Source organism: Camelus ferus, chromosome 5 (assembly GCF_009834535.1).
Source record: "Camelus ferus isolate YT-003-E chromosome 5, BCGSAC_Cfer_1.0, whole genome shotgun sequence".
Lineage (NCBI taxonomy): Eukaryota > Metazoa > Chordata > Mammalia > Artiodactyla > Camelidae > Camelus > Camelus ferus.
Window position 1 is genome coordinate 91,647,446 of NC_045700.1, and position 20,482 is coordinate 91,667,927.

Here is a 20,482-nt window from a genome sequence, read left to right on the forward strand (position 1 = left end):
GCATGCTGACCAGCAGGAATGACAGCCACTATCTCTGACAGCAGCCCTTTGAAAGGGCAAGGGGACAGTTATGCAGCCCCCTATGGATTTGGCTGACTCAGTTGGCACCAAACCCTCCTCCACCTAGCTGTTACAAAGGGCAGCAAATACTCAACTGATCTTACCTTTAACCGCCCTCCCACTCCTCCCAGTGAAGGGCTCCTCCCACCCACCAACCAGCGCGCAGTCTTAGCTGGGAAGGAGGGGCTTATTCCGAATTGCCTCTGCCTTCAGCAAAGGGATCACTCCTGGTCCTGAGTGCACTTCTCTGTCTCAGCAACCCCTCCCAGTAATCCAGGGCAGCCACCTGCCCGGATTACTTCAAAGCCTGGATCACAGGCCCCAGTTTTGTGACCTAGGCCCGCCCAGGGTTAAGATCGCTCAAGGGCTTCCTGTTGCCTTCAGGACTCAGCATAAAAGACCAAACCTCTTATCAGGTTTACACAGCCCCGTCTGACCAGCCCGCCCCTAGGCTCATCTCTTACGGTATTTTTCTTCCTTTAGGCTACAGTTTCCCTTTTTTTTCTAGAGACTTGTTCTTTCTTGCCTTCAAGCCTTCGCACAATCTCATCTCTTGGCCTAGAACACATTCCTCGGTTAGGGATAACTCCTGCTCACATTTCCTCTCTCTTTAAACATCTTTTTCTCCAGGAAGCCTTCTCAGATGGAGTTGTGTATCCCTGTTCTGGCATCCCAGAGGCCCGTGCAAGTACTTTTCTTTTCTGCATTCATGCTTGCATTCATCCGCTCCCCGAACTGTTTGCCGTGCAATTAACTGCTAAATGCCGGACGCTGCTTTAGATGCTGGTGACACAATGCAGGGCAAGAAAGACATGGTCCCGGGCCTAGGTCACTCGCATTCATGAACGGGAAGATTAAAGATTTTTAAAAAATGAACACAGAAATTAAAAAAATACAAATTGTGTCCCAGGAAGAAAACAAACAGACGCTAAAACCGGGGGCCCAGTCACCACCGGTGGGGGCAAACGGGGGCCGGGGCGCGGCGCCACCTCCGGCTGCGCGCGCCGCCGGCAGGGGGCGCGGAGGGGCGGAATGGGAGACCGCTACCCGGCCCCGCCCCTCCAAGCCACGCCCCCGGCCCGACCTGGCCCCGCCCCCGCCCGCTGTGCGCGCGCTGGCCCGGCAGCATGGCGGCGGCGGCGGGCGCCCCTCCGCCGGGTCCGCCGCAGCCACCTCCGCCGCCGCCGCCTGAGGAGTCGTCCGACAGCGAGCCCGAGGCGGAGCCTGGCTCCCCGCAGAAGCTCATCCGCAAGGTGTCCACGTCGGGCCAGATCCGCCAGAAGGTGAGCCCGCGGCGGCGGCCCGGGCGCGCGCCCCTCACGCCGCTACAGCCCCGTGAGGCCCGCAGCCCGGCCGGAGCAGCCGCCCAGGCCCGGCCCGGCCCGGCCTAAGGTCCCGCCGGGCGCCGCTGCCCGGACGGAGCGCGCTCCGCGGGGTAACGGGCCGGGCGCCCGGGCTGAGCGCGCCCCCCGGCGGGGCGGCGGCGGGGACCCGCGGCCGGGGCGCAGGTGGGCGCTGCGCGGGGCCGGGCGGGCGGGGCGCTGGGCGCGGTGGGCCGCGAGGAAGCCCCGCGCTGGGAGGACCGGGAGGGACAGGCCTACAGGCTGGGGGGCGAGCGCACCAGAAATGGGGCCCCTGGCTGCTCCCAGCCGGCGAGCGCTCCCAGACCCCAGGTTCTGCACCTTTCTGAGGACCGATCGGGCTATTTCCCGCTGGGTGCTCTGCACTCACCTGTGGTCCCCTGAGAAATCCAGCTGGACCCCGCCAGGGTTTTCGTGCGGGAAAGGGCAGGGATGCGCGCGTTCTATGCCGGTCTCCCCTCCCTCCTCGGGAAAGCAGGAGAGGGGACCGTTCCCGGCTGCGCACCCGCTTGGCACCCCACTCTCCATGGAGAACTCCAGACGCTAAGTATTAGCTGCAGAAAGACGCATTTCCTTTCTGCAGGAGTAAAGTTGCACCCTTTGTTTTCCCATTGCGGTTTCTGTTGAAAACTGCTTTTGGGTTTTGCTACAGGTGATCCCTCTCTGTGAGCACCTTTCTGGGGCAGGTGGTTGGACAGGTGGCTGAAGGCAGGCTGGGTCTGTGGGCAGCCGGGGCAGATCCAGCTGGCACAGACTTTCTCATCCTGCTGCAGTGCGCTTTTCCTCCAGGGCCAGTGAGTTCAGCGGGTACTTTTGGCGTGGGAACCATTTCTTGCTTTATCTTCTGTTAGCCTCTGATACCTGCAGTGGGGTAATCTTTGGTCCTAACTTTACAAACAGGTTTGTTGTGAAGTGCTCCGGTTATTCAGCAAATAGGTATTGGACACTTGCTTTGTTCCGGGTATGACAGTAATAGTAATAATTATAATAATAGCAATTCTTCAGTGCTTATTCTGTGCCAAGGACTTTAATTGGGTTAACTTGACAGCACTTACTGACTCACTGAGCACCGGTGATAACCCATTGAGTTGAGTGTTGTCTGTCTCCCCCTTCTTTGGGATTGAAAATTGAGGTGGAGGGGGCAAGTGATCTGCCAAGGGTGTCATGGGTAGTCTCTGTGGATCTGGATCTGAACTACCATCAGGATCCCAAGATGGAAGACAGTTTCTCCACTGAGGGATTTCCAGCCTGTAAGAGATGGACGCCTGTGCACATGACGTATGACATAGTAAGTGCTGTGGAAGCTCAGAGGGCTGAGAATCCAACCACCCTGGGAGGCAAGGATGAGGAGGTACCCTGTAAAGAGGCAGGATTTTGAGGGAAAGAGTTTGTCAGGCTAAGTGAGGAAGGGATAATGTTGTAGCTAAAGGTTTTGGCACACCTGGGAATGGTCAGAAGGTGAATGGGTCAGGTTGAGAGGAATGAGGAAGAGGCTCCAGGTAGATCAGGCTGGATTTTGAAAGGATAGCCCTGGAGTTGGGTGTTTGGCCTTGGGCAAGATGGAGCCACAGAGGGTTATTCAAAGCATGAGAGTGATGGGTCAGATGTACTTTTAGGAAGAGCTCCAGGTAGCCCTAACCGGTACTGATAGGAGTTGTTCTCTCTTGTTGCTCAGTCCTCACGCATGGTATGTGCCCAGTGTGGGGCAGATCATGTGATTTACGACTAAGATTTGCTCTCTCAGAGAATCCAGTGCTTGTACAGAATTCTGTTCTTCAGGAGGCACCCCCCTCAAAAAAAAAACAATAGCTGCTATACCAGCTGTTCTAGCTGAGGAGGAGTGATGGGTAGAGTGTTAAAAATACACCCTGAGGACTTGATTTTCTGAATTCTGTCACATCTGCTGTACAAATAGCTTAAAGCTGATTTTTCTTTTGGGTTGTTAGAGATTGTCAGAATGTGAGGTTTGCTGTGTGTGCAGTAGCTCCCAACCCTTCTCCCCATCTCCCCCTTTTAAAGCAGATAAGCCATTCAGAAAATTCCTCTGGTATATGTGGTACACAAGGGGAATATCCAGCATGGTGTAGGGTATCATTCTGAGCCCCAAAAGGAACCACGCACTTCAAGTATTTAAAACAGAGGGAGTTTGGTATAGAGGAGTGGTCCCACAGGTGATGAAGAATTGATGAGACAGTGGGCTGTGAGGCAACCCTGCGATGAGGCAACAAACAGGAAACCACTGCCACCCTGAAGCTAGAGGACAAGGGGAGGAGGCAGCATATCAGACGCCAGGAGCAGCTGTCATTCGCCAGAGCTGGAACCACCCTGGGTCATCTGGCGGGGGCTGGCGCCTTGGGAGGGCACTGCAGCTGCTGGAGACGCGTGCCGTCCCCCTCCTGTTTGGGAAGCCCAGCCTGCAGGGATTAGTCCCTCTGCAATTTGGAACAGAGCTGAAGAGTGAAGAATGGACCTGAGGACAAGCTGGCCCAGTACCAGAGCTGTATGTATGTCAAGTTTTTGAAATATTAGTCCAGTGCAAGCTAGAGCTGTCTTAATGGAAAAAGAAAAGGAAGTATCTTACAACAGTGCTTCTCAAATTTTTACGTGCAGACACATCCCCTGGGGATCTTGTTAAAATACAGATTCCGGGTAAGTAAGTCTGGCATGGGGCTTGGGATTCTGCATTTATCACCTCCCAGGAGATGCTGTTGTTGCTGCTGGTCCGTGGACTGGACTTTGAGAAACAAGCCCTTAATGACATATGTGTAAAGAGAAGGCTTACCAAACCCCAAATAAATCTTTAGTTTATGAGGTTCTTTTAAAATGTTTTCAATAACTCACAGTCTTTTAGCATACTGACAGTGTGATGTGTGTAGATTTGGATTGGTCGTTTATTGGTTTAGCAGTTCATGTATGTCTGATATTTTCATATGTTCCAACTGTCCGCAGCAAACACACTGCTTCATTTCCTTACTGTAGTACACAGTAATGATTCTGTAGGACCATGTAGCTAGGGTGGAACAAAGAAAATGGAGCTAATACACCTGTAAATAAATTTACTGACACATTATATTTTTAAACTTGAGTAAAGTGTGATTCTGTGAAGCTCATCAGTAAAGATAGAGTTTAATTTATTTAAAAGTCTAAAAAAAGTTAATATTTTTGGCTTGGTGCATTAAAGTGCTTATATTTCTGATTTCACATTTAAAGTATTTTTTTCCATTGCGAGATGAAGACGGGCAGAAGTTAGGTAAAAGTTTCAACTTGTAAAAGACTTAAAAAAACAGCTTTATTAAGATAGACTTCACATACACGGTTCACTCTTTTAAAGTGTACAGTTCAGTGGTTTTCAGTATATTCACGATTGTGCAACCATTTACCACAGTCAATTTTAGAACATTTTCATCTCCCCAAAAAAGAAACCCCATAACCATTAGCATTCACTCCCCATTTCCTCCCAACTATCTCAGCCTTAGGCAGTTGCTAATCTGCTTTCTATTTTATGGACTTGCCGATACTGGACATTTCATATAAATATAATCATGCAGTATGTGCCCTTTGGCTTCCTTCACTTAGTGTGTGTTCAGAGTTCATCCATTTTGTAGTTTGTGCCAGGACTTCTTTTTACTGGTGACTAATACACCATTGTTTAGGTATACTACATTTTGTTTACGTTCGTCAGTTGATGAACATTTGGGTTATTTCCAATTTTTGGCTATTCTGGACAATGCTGCTGTGAACATTCACATATATATTTTTGTGTGGATACGCGTTTCATTTCTTGTGCATATTTACCTAGGAGTGGATTTGCTGGGTCACATGGTAACTCTATGCTTAAGTTTTGGGAAACTACGAGCCTGTTTTCCAAAGTGTCTGCACCATTTTTCATTTCTTCTAGCTAATTGTGAGGGATCCAGTTTCTCTACATCTTCAGTTGTTATATCATTTTGATTATAGCTATCCTAGAGTGTGTGAAGTGGTGTAAAGGTTTTTTAAAGCTAGGGTGTAATAGTATTTAAGAGTCTAAACTTTGGTGTTGTGTGAAGTTGAGTCACATTCTGCGCTCCTGCTGAGTCGTGTGATCACGAACAAGTCTCTAAGCCTCTCAAAACTTGGTTTTCTCATCTGTAAACAGGGAAGATACTAGTTCTTGGGTAGGCAGTGGTGACAATAAATGTTAGGTGTGTGTTCCTGAGCCTCAGCCTCCATATTAGCAAAATAGAAATGATAACAATAGTTCTCAGATCTGTAAAAATAGAGATGATGATGATAATTCATAGAATTAAATGTGGTAATCTACATACAGCCCTTAGCACAGTTCCTGGCATAGTAGAAGCATTCAACAAATGGTTGCTTTTACGATTGTTTGTCTTTCTGATTGTTCACTTTTTGTATCTCAAATAGTAGCCTTCCCCCTCCAAACTCCTCCCCGCCCAGCTCAAGCTGATCTGAGTGAGTCTCCATGTCTAGCAGCTAGACTAGCAAATAAAAACAAATCTGGCCGACAACTCACAGAGAACGTCTTTTTAAAAAATTGTTAATTTATTGAATACTAGTGAGAATACCATGGGCTAAGTGTTATTTTCCTTATTTCACAGATTCAGTTTAACTCAGCAAATATTAGAGACCTTAAAATTGTTCAGTGCGCTGGGCACTTGGGGTACCTTCCTGAACAACAAAAGACATTCCTAGAATTAACAGTCTGAAGACAAGACAGATATTAATAGAATAGCCACATAGTTAGTGTGGAGTTGTTTTGGTGATGGGTGGACTCTAAATCTAATGTCTGGTGTCTTTGGAAAAGAGAGGCAAGGAAGATTTGGACACAGAAGAACACAAGAGAAAAAGATCATGTGAAAACAGAGCCAGAGGTTAGAGTTACGCCGCCGTCACAAACCAGGGACTGGGTGGGGCCGCTAGAAGAGGTAATAGATGGACTCTCCCCTGGATCCCTTAGGGAGAATGTGGCCCTACTGACACCTTAATTTCGGACTTTTAGCCTTCTGAACAAATTTCTGCTGTTTAAGCCTCCCTAGGTTATGGGACAGCCTCAGGAAACTAACACAGGGCACACACTAACTCTGAAGGGGAGGCTGAGGGGCAGAGCTCTGCACGGCAGTCAGGAATGCCTGGAGGGGCTGAGGTATTAGGCTCCGCCAAAAGGCAGCAGTCCTGGGTGCGCTCCCTTAATTTGGGTTGGGATCCCAAAAAGCCACTTCCAAGGAATGAGGAGGATTAAAAGTAGGACTTCCAAAGGGTGTCATGTCTCTGAAATGAAGGTCAGCTTGCTCAGAGTGCTGCTGTCTCCAGGTGCCTAGCAGAAACAACTCCAGTGCTTGTAGAGGGAGAGGACATCATTCCATCCTCCAGGGACTGCCACGAGCCGGGCTGTAAATGCAGTGTTCTGTGTACAGTGAAAAACAGACACACGGGGAAGCAGGGCTGCGTGAATTAAAACCAATGGAAACAACAGACTATAAAACAGGTTGACAGGGGCTCTAGATATCAGATGCAGACTTGAAAACAACTATACTGACTTATGTTTAAGGAGATAAAAGACCAGAGATTGAGAGTTTTGGTAGAGAACTAGAAACTAAAAAAGAACCAAATGAAAATTCTAAAACTGAAAAATGTAATAAAGTTAAGTTCTCAAAGGAAGCATGGATTAGACACCATTGAAGAAAGAATTTAGTGGCCCAGAAGATAACTCAAAAGAAAATACCCACAAGGAAGCCTGGAGACACTACAGAAAAAAGGCGGGGAAATTAGAAGACAGGGCAGGAGGTAGAGACAACAGTGAGGAGGTCTTTTATGAGAAAATTGGGCAGAAACAACATTTGTAAAACTAGTGCCTGAGAATTTCTCACAACCATTAAAAGTGCCACCCACAGATTCAGTAGCCTTGTGAACACAAAACCACACCTATTACTTCTTAATATAACTGCTGAAAACCATAGATGAAGAAGAGAAGGGGACTTGAAAGCAACTGGAGACAGATTACCCTCAAAAGAGCAACAGTTAGATTGACAGCTGTGTTCTTAACAGAACCCACGGAAAGCAGAAGGCAACTGAAATTTAAGGGCTGAAAGAAACTGCTAACTCTGAATACTTTATTCAGCCAAAATATCCTTCTGAAATGAAGACTTTTTCAAATAAACAAAACCATTTTTTTTGTGTGTGCATATCCATAATAAAGGAAACATTGAGGGGTGTTTTTTGTTTGTGTCTGGCTGAAGGAAAATGATCTCAGGGGAAAGATTAGTGTTTTAAGAAGGAATGAAGAACAACAGAAAGGATGTCTATGTGGAAAACACCAAATGATTATTAACTGTGAAAATTAATTATGTCTTTGGGTTTAAAACATATATAGAATTAAAATATGTAGCAATGGTTGTAAGTCAGAAATGAGGTAAATGGAATAAAACTGTTTAGCGTTTTCCTTTTATTTCCAGGAAAAAGAAAAAAGGAACCAGTTTCTGTTAGACAATTCAGGGATACATGTTTTTATCTGTGAGACAGCCACTAAATTGTGAAAGACTATATGCTATCTAAAGTAAAAGACAAGAGAAATTGAATAGTAAGAAATTCTAAATCTGAAAGAAGGCAAGAAAGGAGGGAGAAGAGAACATTGAACAAGTGGAACCAAGAGAAAGCAAAAAGTGAGGAGACAGACTTAAATCCCAGTAAATCAGTGATCACATTTAATGTTAGTGGACTTGAATGCTCCATTTAAAGGGCAGAGATTGTCAGACAGGTAAGAAAACAAAACCTGACTAGGCTGTTTAAGAGAGACATATTTAAAACCAAAGGATATAAAAAATAGAAAGTAAAAGAATGAGAAAAAATAGTATGCATACACCAGCCAAGAGAGAGTTACTATAGTATTTTAATATTAGACAAAGTAGGCTTTGAAGGCAGAATTTGTTATTAGAGATAAAGATATGATACTGATAAATGATAAAAGGTTTATTTCAGATATAATAATTTAAAATCCATATATGCTTAATAATGTAACTTCAAAATATTTAGAGGAAAATTAATACAACTATAATGGAAAGAAACAAATTTATGATCATAGTGGGATATTTTAACACACCTGTTTCAGATGCTGTTTTCATCTATGTTCATAAGCAGACAAATTTGTAAAATTATAGAAAAATTGAACAATAAAGTACTAAACTTGACCTAATGGATGCATATAGAACACTGTACTGAGCAGTTACAGAATTGAAATTCTTTTCTAAAGCACAAGATGCATTGGTCAAAATTCACTGTGTGCTGGCCACAAGGCAATTCTCAACAAATTTCAAAGCACTGAAATTATGCAGACTGTGTTCTCCAACAACAGTGGAATTAAGCTAAAAGTCAATAAAATGAAAATCCCCATGTATCTGGAAATTTAGAAATTCATTTCTAAATAACTTATGAGTCAAAGAAGGCTAGAAAATATTTTGAGTTGAATGATAGCAGAAATATATGACATATAGCTAATAGGTACAACTGAAGTCATGTTTAGAGGGAAGTTTATAGATTTATATGCATTTATATTACAAAAGAAGACTGCTGAAAATCTATATCCTAGGCTGTGTATCAGATGGTTAGCAACAAGTTAAACTCAAAGAAAACAGAATGAAGGAAATAATGAAGAGCAGAATTTAATGAAATGGAAAACATTCATTAGAAAGGATAAACAAAGGCAAAAATAGATTTTTTGAAAAATCTGGTAAAATTGACAGACCTCAGCAGGAGTAATCAAGAAAAAATAGAGAAGGCAAATAGTTAATGTTAGGAATGAAAAAGGGACATCACTGATGATCCTATAGATGCTAAAAAGGGTAAGAAGATATTATAGACAACTTTATGCAAGTAGGTTTGAAAATTTAGATGAAGTGGATAAATTCCTAGAAAAATAACTTAAAACTGATACAGAAATAGAAAATACAAATTGTTTTCTAACTATTAAAGATGCTGTATCTATAATTTAAAGTCTTCCCACAAGGAAAACTGTAGGCCCAGTTGACTTTATTAGTAAATTCTAAGCATTTAAGGAAGAAATAACACCAGTTTTACATAAAGTCTTATAGGAAATAGAAAAAGAGGGAACACTCCATATCTCTTTTTATGAGACCAGCAAAACTTCATTGCTATAAAACCTGGTAAGTTCATTACAAGAAAGGACGGTTACAGTCCAGTATTACTAACAAGCATAGGTGAAAAATCCGAAGCAAAATCTCAATAGGTATGTTAACCAAACTGATCACCTGGACCCCTGTGGGGACCCCGGTCCAGGCTGGGACAGCCGGTAACAAAACCGATGCTCATTCACACAGCCAGTAGCAACACCGATGCTGAGGCTGGAACAGCACAAGCTTTCATTCAGTGGCCACAGAATGGAGAAGTGGGAACTTAGTTTGCAAATCAACTTCTCAGCTGAGACACCGTATATGGGAGGGTGTGGGTAAAAAGGGAGGGCGCTGAGTGAAGAGAGGGAGGGAGGAATATTCTTGAGAACAGAGGTGTGGTTAGGGCCCAGAACTGAGGCAACACTCCTTTTCAGTCCTTGTATGGGCTCTTCTGGTTGTTGTCATGGCACCTGTCAACTGTCATGGTCCTGGTGAGTGTGTCACTTAGCAGCTAATGTATCACAGTGAACATATGATGAGGCTCGAGGTCTACTGGAGGTTGGATCTTCCACCATCTTGGGCTCAGTTGGTTCTAACCAGTTCTGGTGGGCTCTTGTTTTTCTCTTCTGGTGGTTTTGTGTAAGGCAAGGATGACACTTCCTAGTTTACGGTCCTTCAGGGAAGTGGGGGAGTTAGAGCTCTGGGCTAACAGCCATGGTAACAGATACAGGAGAAACATTTTGATAAAATTCAGCACTCATTCATACTCAGATTGTAAGGAGGAGAGGGATGTCAGCAAACTTTTTCTGTAAAGGACCAAATAATAAACATTGACGACTTTGGCTATATATAGTTCCTGTGGTAACTACTTAACTCTGCATGGTAGTGTAAGAGCAGCCACAGGCAATGTGGGCATAGCTGTGTTTTTACAAAAATAGGTCATGGGCTGGGTTTGCTCATGGACTGTACTTTGCCCAGCCCTGGAATAGGGAAGCCTTAATCTAATTGAGAGTCTCTGCAGAAACAGCCAACCTCATGCTTAGTGGTAAATGCTGATATTTCCCCTTGAGATGGAAACAAGAAATACATGTCCACCATTACCACGCTGAAGTAATGTGAGAAAAAGAAAGAAAATGTATAAGGATTGGAAAGGAAGAAAAAAGATCATTATTTGCAGATGATATAATTATTTTCTTAAGTCTACAAGTATGAAGATAAGTTACAGTAAGTAAACGAGTATAGCAGTATAGCAGGGTTGCCGGATACAAGGGTAGTGTACAAAAATCTGTTACATTTCTGTGTGCTATAATAAAAGATACAATTGTTCTTTGTCCCTGATTCCTGGCACGGATCTCCTGAGTGATTGGAGTGTCTTTTGTTATTTATAACGAGCTCCTTTTTTTTTTTTTTTTTTTTTTTGGTCTGTTTGTTTTTGTTGTTTGCTGGGGAGGTAATTAGGTTTGTTTATTTATTTTTAGAGGAGGTTCTGGGGATTGAACCCAGGACCTTGTTCATGCGCTTTACCACTTGAGCTATACCCTCTGTCTCTACAAGCACCTGAATTCTTGCTAATGAGGTAACTCAAGTTGGGGCCCCAGGATAGCTTCATCTGGTTGGGGGGTGGTCAGCAGAAAGACCAAACAAGTGGTTACTTTCAGCTTTATCCCTTAATTCCTAGGAGTGCAGTGGGGCTGGAGGTTGAGTTATATAAACTCTTGAACAAGGAGATTTGAGGAGTTTCTGGCTTAGTGAATGCATTAATATGCTGGGAGGGTGGCACACCCAGAGAGGGCTTGGATGCTCTGCCCCGAGTCCCTCCTAGCTTGCCGTCTCTTCCATTCAGTGTCTCTTCCAGGTGTCAGTAAGGATGTGGAGCAAAGCAATGCCCATCTGCTCTTGGTGGGAGTATTAAATTGGGAGCACCACTTAGAAGACATTTTGGCAGTGTCTGTTAAAGTTGAAGAAATGTATATCCTGTGTTTCAGCAATTCTACTTCTATATATTTAATAGTGTATATAAGCAAATGTACTCCTCTAAGAGGCATGTACAAGATTATTACTACTGTATTATTTGCAACAGCTCAAAAGTGGAAGCAACCCAGATGTCTGTCAGTAGTAGAATGGGTAAATTATAGTATGTTCTTGCAAGAGAATGCTGTGCATCAGCGAAAATGAACCACTGCTACCTGCTGATACAAGGACTAATCACAGCATTAATGCTGTCTGACCCAAAAAGCTAGGCATTAAAGGATACATTCTGTATGATTCTGTTCATATCCAGTTCAGAACACTGAGGTGTTTAGGCTTGCCTGCTTGTGTCCTGCATGCGAGGAAAACGATTACCAGGGAGGTCTGGGTAATGGGAAGAGATGGGGAGTGACTGGATGGTCCTTGAGAGAGGGAGCTTCTGCAGTGCTGGTAGCTTGCCTCCTGACCTGGGTGGTGGTCAGCTGGGTTCTCAGTTTGTGATAATTGTACACTTCTGTTTTGTGGACTTTGTGCTGTTTTGTAATGAAAAAGATTTGTTGTTGTTGTTGAGGTATAGTTGATTTACAATATTAGTTTTGGGTGTACAACATGGTGATTTAGTTTTTTACAGATTATACTCTGTTTAAAGTTATTATAGAATACTGGCTATATTCCCTGTGCTGTACTGAAAAGATTTTTTAAAAAAAAGATTAATAAAAGAATTAGGAGGAGGTAGCTGGTCAAAGAGATGTGCAAAGGCCCTGTGGCTAGAGGGTACTTGGGGGAAATCAAGAGGCTGAAAGAAAGTGAGTGTGGACAGAGTTAGCAAGAGTCATGGAGACCCTGACTGTGACATAAGGGAGCTGGGTAGAGGCCACATGAGGGAGCTCTGTAATAGTGGCCTACTACTGCTTTAAGATTTTAGGAAGTGAGATATCTGATCCAGGTTGGAAAGATTGCTCTGGCTGTGTTGTGGCTGCCTGAGTGGATGCTGGCTGACCCATGTGGTGAGAGATGATGGCAGCCTGGGCTGGGATTGTGGTGGTGGTGATGGAGGGAGTTGGATTGGACATTGTGAGGACTCGGTGGTGGTTTGCTGGGGTGTTGGAGAAGAGGAGGCATGTTGTTCACGTGAGTGCTGGATAATGGCATTCTTCTCTCAGATGAGGAGCTGTGGTTGGGGACCAACTCTGGGGCTTCTGCTCTCACTGAGCTCTGCTGCGTGGTGTCCAGGATCTTGTTATCTTCAACTCTGCCAGTTTCACAGATGAGGGACACAGACTCAGAGCAGTAAGGTGCTTGCAGGTGTGCCCTGAGGCCACCTGGGTCTCGTAGATTCCAGATCGCACCTCTTCCCCGTGTCCTGTGCAGCCCCATAACAGTCATGTGGAAGCATGGTTCTTCTGAGCCTGGGAGTGAGACTAGTGGACAGTGGAAGGGGGCCAGGGCAGATTCTGGGGCCACTGGCTCTTAGGAAGTGGGCAGAGGAGGAGGACCAGCCTGAGAAGGAAGTCAGTAGGAGAGGCAGGCAAGGGAGGGACGGGGAAGATGTCAGTGCTTTCAGCACTAACTTTATTGTTACTTTGGTATATCCTTCTGGGCTATTTTTCTGGGTATGTTTAGTTGAAATGAAACTATATGTAAGTTTTCACTTTAATGTTACAAGCATTTCTCCATATTATTAAAAATTTTTTTCTTATCTTTTTGTAATGCTTGTTGCTTATGCAAATGTATGCTTATGTTTTAGAAGAATATCTTTGCAAGGATAGCTCTTCAGGATTTTATTATGAAAATTAAAGAATAAAAGTACAGTGCATACCTATTTTCTACTGAGATTCAGTAATTGTTAACATATTGCCAAATATGCTTTACCTATATGTATTGAATATAATTTGCTAAACTTTCTGAAAGTAATTTGTAGGTGTCACAACAGTTTACTCCTAAATTGCTCAAAATGTATCTTCTAAAAATGACATTTCCTGTGTACCATTATTACACCTAAACTCCTACAAGTAAGGACTCCTGAAAATAAGAACATTGTCCTATATACCATTATTACACCTAAGAAATTAATTGTAATTTTCTAATATCTAATATTTGCATCTTTTTAGACTTCCCCTGTTGAACCGAACATTCCTTTTATAGCCTCCCTTTTGGGAACCACATACAAGTCAGAATTCATGCATTGTACTTGTTTGTTGTATCTCTTTAGTCTCTTAACCTAGAGCAGCTCCCCTCAGCAACCTGCCCTCCCCTCCCCTCTCTGACATTGACTTTTTGAAGAGATGAGGGGAGTTGTCTTGTAAAATCTGTCTCTGGATATGTCTGACTGTTTCCTCATGGTTTGTGTTATGCTCTGCATTTGCTATAAACTGTAAGTGAGAGGTTTGAAGACCAGTTATATTCAGGTTGATGTTTTGGGCAAATCTAGATTTGGGATGCTCTGTGTCCTGTCAGGCAGTCTCCTCTGCTGCGGCTTCGGGTTATGTGAAGATGCTAGATTTTTCCACTGGAAATGTGGACTTCCCACTCTGTGATTAGGAAGTAATCTGTGAGGTGATTTCTGGACATCGTGCAAATAATCCTTTTTTCTGTCAACTTTTTACCAAATGACTTTCAGCATTTATACATAATAACTTGCCTGATTCAATTTTATTAAGAGAGTTTGAAAACTGGAACACCCCCCACCCCCTAGCTTTCTGTCGTTTCTACAGTTACTTTTGGTATTCTGTAAATTCTTCCCACTTCAGCTGGGGAAGGACTACAGTTCTTCCTACAGAAAGCAGAGTAGTTGCTGGATTCTTTGTGTTTAATTATCAGTTTTTAAAGTAAAGATTTGGTAGAGTAGTCATCCCCAGTGGAGGCAAATGATTTATTTATTTATTTTTTCTCTCTCTCTTTCGGGAAGGGTGTCTCACTGTGGATTCATGACTGCTTTTATTCAGTTTTATAATGAGTTATAGTCATTCTTTTTGATGCTCAGATTGTCCCCATTTCCGCAGGAGAGCCCCTTCAGGCTGACCCTCTGGTCTTTGATCACCACCTGCTGTGTCACAGTCCGTCTTCGCATCTTCAGAATGGAGCCCAGAGATGGGACTGCAGGGCAGAGGGGATGGTCAAAGTACGATGCTCCCATCTCCTGCTGTGCCCGGGACAGGCAGTGCCCAATGATCTCAGCACATCAGGCCCACAGGTCTCTGCTTTCCTTTTGGGGCGGTATTAAAATGAATTGGAAAACTTTTGTCTTCTCTGCTTCTGATTTTTGCATCTCCATGTATTATGTTCCCTGTGGGTGGTTCTTATTATTTGTAGCTTGGATAATCTGTCCATCACCACTCCATCCATGAGCTTTTCTCTCAGTCTTCTCTCTCTTCCCATGTCCTACAGCATTCTATGACCATCTCGATTTTTGTCCTGTGTGCCATCAGTGGCATTTTCTGCAGTGCATGTTTCCCCTTTAGCTCCTTACATGTGGATTTTAATTCTGCTGTGGTGTGATTATTTTTGCTTCTTTTTCTAATCACGGCCTGTATCTTAGCTTGTTGTCTTTTAATTTCATCCTCTTCTTATTGGTGCTCCCTGTTCTTGAAAAAAAAATTTTTGATTTTAATTTTTTAATAGAGGCAGTGTCATTCTGCAAAAGCATGCATTTTCTAAAATGGTCTTCTGTTTTCTGTAATAATTCATTTCAGATTTATGTATGTGCTTTATGGTATCTTCAACCTCCCACGTCCACTTTTTTGTTTTTCTTTTGGTTTATCGATCATTGCATTGTGTTTGCGGTCTGCGGGTTTGAACTGCCGTTAGCTGTGTGCTTGGCTCTGGAAAAAATGTGAGTCCCATATGAGACTGGCCTGAGGTCCAGTGCCTTTCCCACCACCTCGGTCTGAGTAGTCGGATGTTTTGGGTCACCTGCAACCCACTTCTGGTTGGCTCTGCTCTTCTGCGTCTGAAGGTGAAGGGTGCCTGATTTGTGTTGGTTTTCCTGAGCCTAGCTCCTTTGGCCCCACTGTAGTGAGGTGCACCGCAGGCTCCAGGATGATCAGTGCTTTGTCCTGGGGGCAAGATGGAAGAGGGTCACTTTCTTTTTCTTTTTCTTTTTTTAATTTACCATTTAAAATGTATACTTCAGTAGATTAAGTACATTAACAATATTGTGTAACCGTCACTGCTTTTAGTTTCAGAACTTCATGTTAAAACCCCTTCCCCACTAAGTAGTCACTCACTGATCCCCCCTCCTTCCCAGCCCCTGGCAACCACTAATTTGCTTTCCATCTCTTTGTGATTGCCTATTCTGGATATTTCATATAAGTGGAATCACAAAATACGCGTGTGGCCTTTTGTGTCTGGCATCTTTCCCTCACCACAGTGTCTCAGGGTTCACCCCTGTAGTAGCATGTGCCAGTACTTCATTCCTTTTTATGGCTGGATAGTGTTCTGTTGTATAGTTGTGCCACATTTTGTTTCACCTGTTCATCTGTTGATGTATATCTAAATTGCTTCTACTCTTTAGCTATTGTGGATAAAACTGCTATGAATATTACTGTTTGAATGTCTGTTTTCAGTCCTTTTGGGTGTATACCTAGGAAATGGAATTGCTGGTTAATTCTGTGTTTACCTTATTTAGGAACTTGCAGACTTTTTCACAATGGCTGCATCATTTTACATTTCTAACAGCAGTGTTTAAGGGTTTCAGTTTCTCCACTCTTGTCAACACTTGTTATTTTCTGTCGTTTTCTGTTTGTTTGTTTTTGTTTTTTGATTATAGCCATCCTGGAGGGTGTGAAATGGTGTCTCATGGTATTGATTTGCATTTCCTTAATGACTAGTGATGTTGAACATCTTTTCATGTGCTTGTTGGCCATTTGTATATCTTCTTTGGAGAAGGGTCTTTCCAGTCTTTTGCCCATTTTAAAATTGAGTTGTTGAGTTGTAAGAGTTCTTTATATATTCTAAATACTAGACACTTATCAGATATTTGATTTGTAAATAATTTCTCCTGATCTGTGGGTTGTCTTTTCACTCTTGATGGTGTCCTTTTATGCACAAAAGTTTTTGATTTTGATGAAGTCCAGTTTATCTGTTTCTTCTTTTTTTGTGCTTTTGGTATCATATTTAAGAAACCGTTGCCAAATCCAAGGTCAAGAAGATTTATGCCTAAGTTTTCTTCTAGGAGTTTCATAATTTTAGCTCTTAGGTTTACTCTTTGATCCATTTTGAGTTAATTTTTGCATATGGAGTGAAGTAGGGGTTCCCCTTCATTCTTTTGCATGTGAGTATCCAGTTGTCCCAGTACCACTGGTTGAGAGGGCCTCTTTTTTCTATTTTATTTTATTTTTATTTATTTTGTTTTTTCTTAATTTTTTATTTTTTGATTTCTTCTTTGTTTTTGTACTTTTTAAAAATTTTCCTTATTTTTCTCCAAACCCTTGTGTCAGTGGTTAACTTTCAACAGACAGGGAGGGAGGAAGCTGCAAGAGGCCCTCTTTTTTTCAGCTGGATTCTGCCTCTCAAACTATATACCCTGTAATATTTTAAAGCAGCTGAAGAGCTTTTCAGGATTGGTTTGTATTCTTGACCATTTTGGATCGGTCTCAGTAGAGTTCATAAAGTGATTCTTAATATAATCATTCCTATGGATGGTTATGATACATTTACACATTTAAGGGGGTTAAAAGGAAATACCTGCATTTCAGAATTTTTACTGCTGTAGAACTCTTCTACATTTCATGTTCGAGATGTGGAGTCAATTTGAAATAAATACGTTTTACGATTTGGGAAAATCTGAAATAAATACTCCTGTCATTAAATTCAGTTCTGGGAAATTATTCTTCATCTCTGTTCTCGCTGTGGTGGCTCAGAGTTTTCATGTACTTTAAGAGGGCGAGTAAAACCTGGGTTTGTCAAGACTGAGGTGTGAGTCTAATTGTCTAAGTGTGGTTGCACTGTCTACTAGCCATACGTGTCTGAGTGTCTCTGTATTTAACCAATATTGTGTACGAGTTGGAATTTTGCTGTTGTGGAAACACGTAGCTGCTTCACCCTTTGGCGGCACAATTGGGGAAGCAATTTGGTGATGTGTGCGAAAAACTCCAAGAAATTGTATACTCTTGACCCAGTGATTCCACCAGCGGACCCTACCCTCAGGGTAGGAAAGTTTGGAAACCATCATGTGCAACATGTTTATTGCATCGTTAAATGTAAGAAATTGCAAACTCTGAAACGCTCCAGTTTGACACCTCAGAGTTAATGACGATCGCCTGTTTGGTGCTTGTTCTGCTCTGTGCACGTGCACTGTGTGTGGGTGGTCTTTCTTCACCTTCACAACCGTGTGCAGGTTGCCCTGAGGGGGCCAAGTGCCCAGCAGCAGGAGGCCACACAGCTGCAAAGCGGCAGAGCCAGGCACTGCTCCTGGCCTAATCAGCCTTTCAGGTGATTGAGGAAAGCAGTCCTTCGGGCAGTGCTCTGTGGTGCTGGGGAAATGGAGAGGCAGTGTGTATAGGAGGACTTTCAACCCTGTGCAAAACGCCATGCATAGGAAGTAGGGCAAAGTTTCTAAACTGATGTCAGGGTTTCTGATAGGTGGTGTGGTTTGGATTATTTTTATTCTTTTCTGCATTTTCTAAAATGAGCATTATTATTTCACAGTAAATAAAACAAAAACAAAAGCATAACATGTTACCTACCCTTCAAGTGAAGATTCCTTACAGTAAGACTGGCTGTCTTGACACAGATGCTGTGTGCTGGTAACAGAAGATAGAGTCTGCCCTCAGTCTCGTCTTTGGAATGTCCTAAGACACAGCTGAACAGTTTGAAACGTTGATCAAAACAATTTAAATTTAAGGAGCCACCTATACAAAGAGGCATGACTTGTGAAAACATAGGATTTAAATTTCATAGTCTCCTAATAAATGTATATATTATATGGAACATTTCAGTTATGTTCCCTTTCATTTAAACTTTTAAATCCTCTGTTGAAAATAAATCTAAACTTATGTAAGCAGAGAGTTCAAGGTCTTGGTATAAATAAGATATAATTTAGCTTGACATTGAGACTAATGTACAAAACACTGTCAGTTTCTTAGGTATGTTCATAATTATGTCAGTGTCCTTAAGCATCTGAATAAATAAAGTAGAAGTAAGCTATAGAGAAAATACAAAAGCAGATCTGGTCACAGTGTATTGTTTGGAAAAGTAGGTTATTCAATAATTTGTGTATTCTATAACCTCACTTTTCTGTTTTATTTACACACTGAAAACACGCTGGAAGGATATCACAGAATGTTAGTTGCAGGTGTTAGCAGTGGCTGGATTCTGAGTATTCAAATAAAGGAAAAGTTACCTCCAGTAAGCCCTGGAGTTGGGTTGTTTAACATTGGACTTTATTTCCACCTAGTATCTGAAAATGGGCAAGGGGACAGTGGGCTGAGCACCTACCTGGGAAGAGGAATTTGAGTGATGATGGTTGGGGCCCTGCTTTACTTTCGTGTAGCACTTTGCAGTGTCTGAGCTGTTTTCTCAGGCATTTTCCGCTCTGTATAGCACCTTCTAAGGGGGATCGACTGATAGGAAAATGGGGTGAGGGCAGTGGCTGCCTTTAGCACAAGTAGTAGCAGCTTCAGGCCTTTCGTTCAAGCCTCTGCTTCAGAGCACCCTGTCTGTGCCCCTGTAATGGAAATTTCCAGATGTACACAAAAGTAGGGAGAGGAGTTTAATTAATCACCTGTCTGAACAGTTGTCAGTGTTGTGTCTTTCTTGTGTCGTCTGTCCCCACCCTTGAGCTCTGCTTTTTTCTGAGTATTTAAAGCAAATTCTTAGGGAACCTTTTTCTTTGTGCAAGTATCCCCCTACCAGCATGCAGTTTCCCTAAAGGTCAAGGGTCCTGCCCCTTTCATCATCATATTCTTAGCAGTGCTTGCACTAAGTGTTCAATAAACATTTGTTGAAATAAACAGTGCATTTCATTCTGCAGGTCTGTGGGGAGATGGATTTTACTCTAGGCTTACAGAGGCCCGGTGAGCTTTTGGTACCTTTATGGAGCCTCAGCGTGTGTGTTTGGAGGCCATGTTGTGTGCAGTGGAGATGGTTGTGCCGTGATACGTGGCCCTTAAACACATGAAAAGATGGTCAGCTTAGCTCATGCACGTCTGTCCATGTGTTCACCGTGGAAGAGTGGGAGGATTAGTTATGACTATAGTTTAGTCTTATTTAACTTGTAACAACCAAAGGGAAAAAAAAAAGAAAGAAAACTTTTCCTTAAGTGTACTTTTTTTCCCACTTGGTAACTGAAGCGTGGAGAGAGTTGCAGTCAGATAGACCTGGGTTTGAATCTCACTTCAGTGCCTTCTCTGTAGTCACAGGTCCTCTCTGGACCTCAGTTTCTTCCTAAGTGAAATGGGGTGGTACCTGTTCATGGGGTGGTGAAGACTGAGTGAAGTACTGGCGAGAACTAAGTTCCTGGTGCGGAGAAGGCACTGCACCGACACTGACTCCTGACTCCTTCTCTTCTTGCCCGTTTCTGTGAAATGGGAGAGTTTGTGGGGCCTCCCTTAGGAAGTTGTGCCGATGAAGTGGGGTTGCCTGTGAAAAGCCCTTGGACTTGGGCCAGTGTTAGTTCCTCGGGGTGCTGCCGCCCTGCAGAGGCTGCCCTTCTGTACGAGTCCTTTTTAAAATGACCTACCTCCTTCCCTGTCTGGTCTGCTCCGTCCTTCCCTTCCCTCATAGGTAGCCATTTTTTATTATTTTATTATATTGGTGTGTTCTTCCATTGTTTCTTTTTGAAAATTTAAAAATAATACATGCATAATATGTACCTGTTTGCTTTTATCTCTGTCTACGCCCAGGGACCCACACAAATAGCCTTTTTATAAAAAAGGTTAGCATACTGCACACATGTTCCCCACCTTTCTTTTTTCACTTAATATAATCTGGAGATCATTCCATAGTTGTATAAAGATCTTCCTCATTTCT

At 43.1% G+C, this 20,482-nt stretch overlaps 1 protein-coding gene across 5 annotated transcripts in view; it reads left to right on the forward strand.

The window, feature by feature from the left end:
- The first annotated feature begins 1,168 nt into the window (after positions 1 to 1,168).
- The window catches only part of DGKD (diacylglycerol kinase delta), a 101,765-nt gene continuing 82,451 nt past the window's right edge, over positions 1,169 to 20,482 (forward strand). For 4 of the 5 annotated variants that reach the window (XR_004320155.1, XM_032480534.1, XM_032480532.1 and 1 more), the window contains exon 1: positions 1,172 to 1,343. Coding sequence is in view for 4 of the 5 variants with exons in the window: in XM_032480534.1 (XP_032336425.1) it covers positions 1,188 to 1,343 (156 nt within the window). In the remaining variant the exon portion in view is untranslated. Of the gene's footprint in view, positions 1,344 to 20,482 lie in introns of all 5 variants that reach the window. The other variant, XM_032480533.1, reaches the window with a different exon arrangement.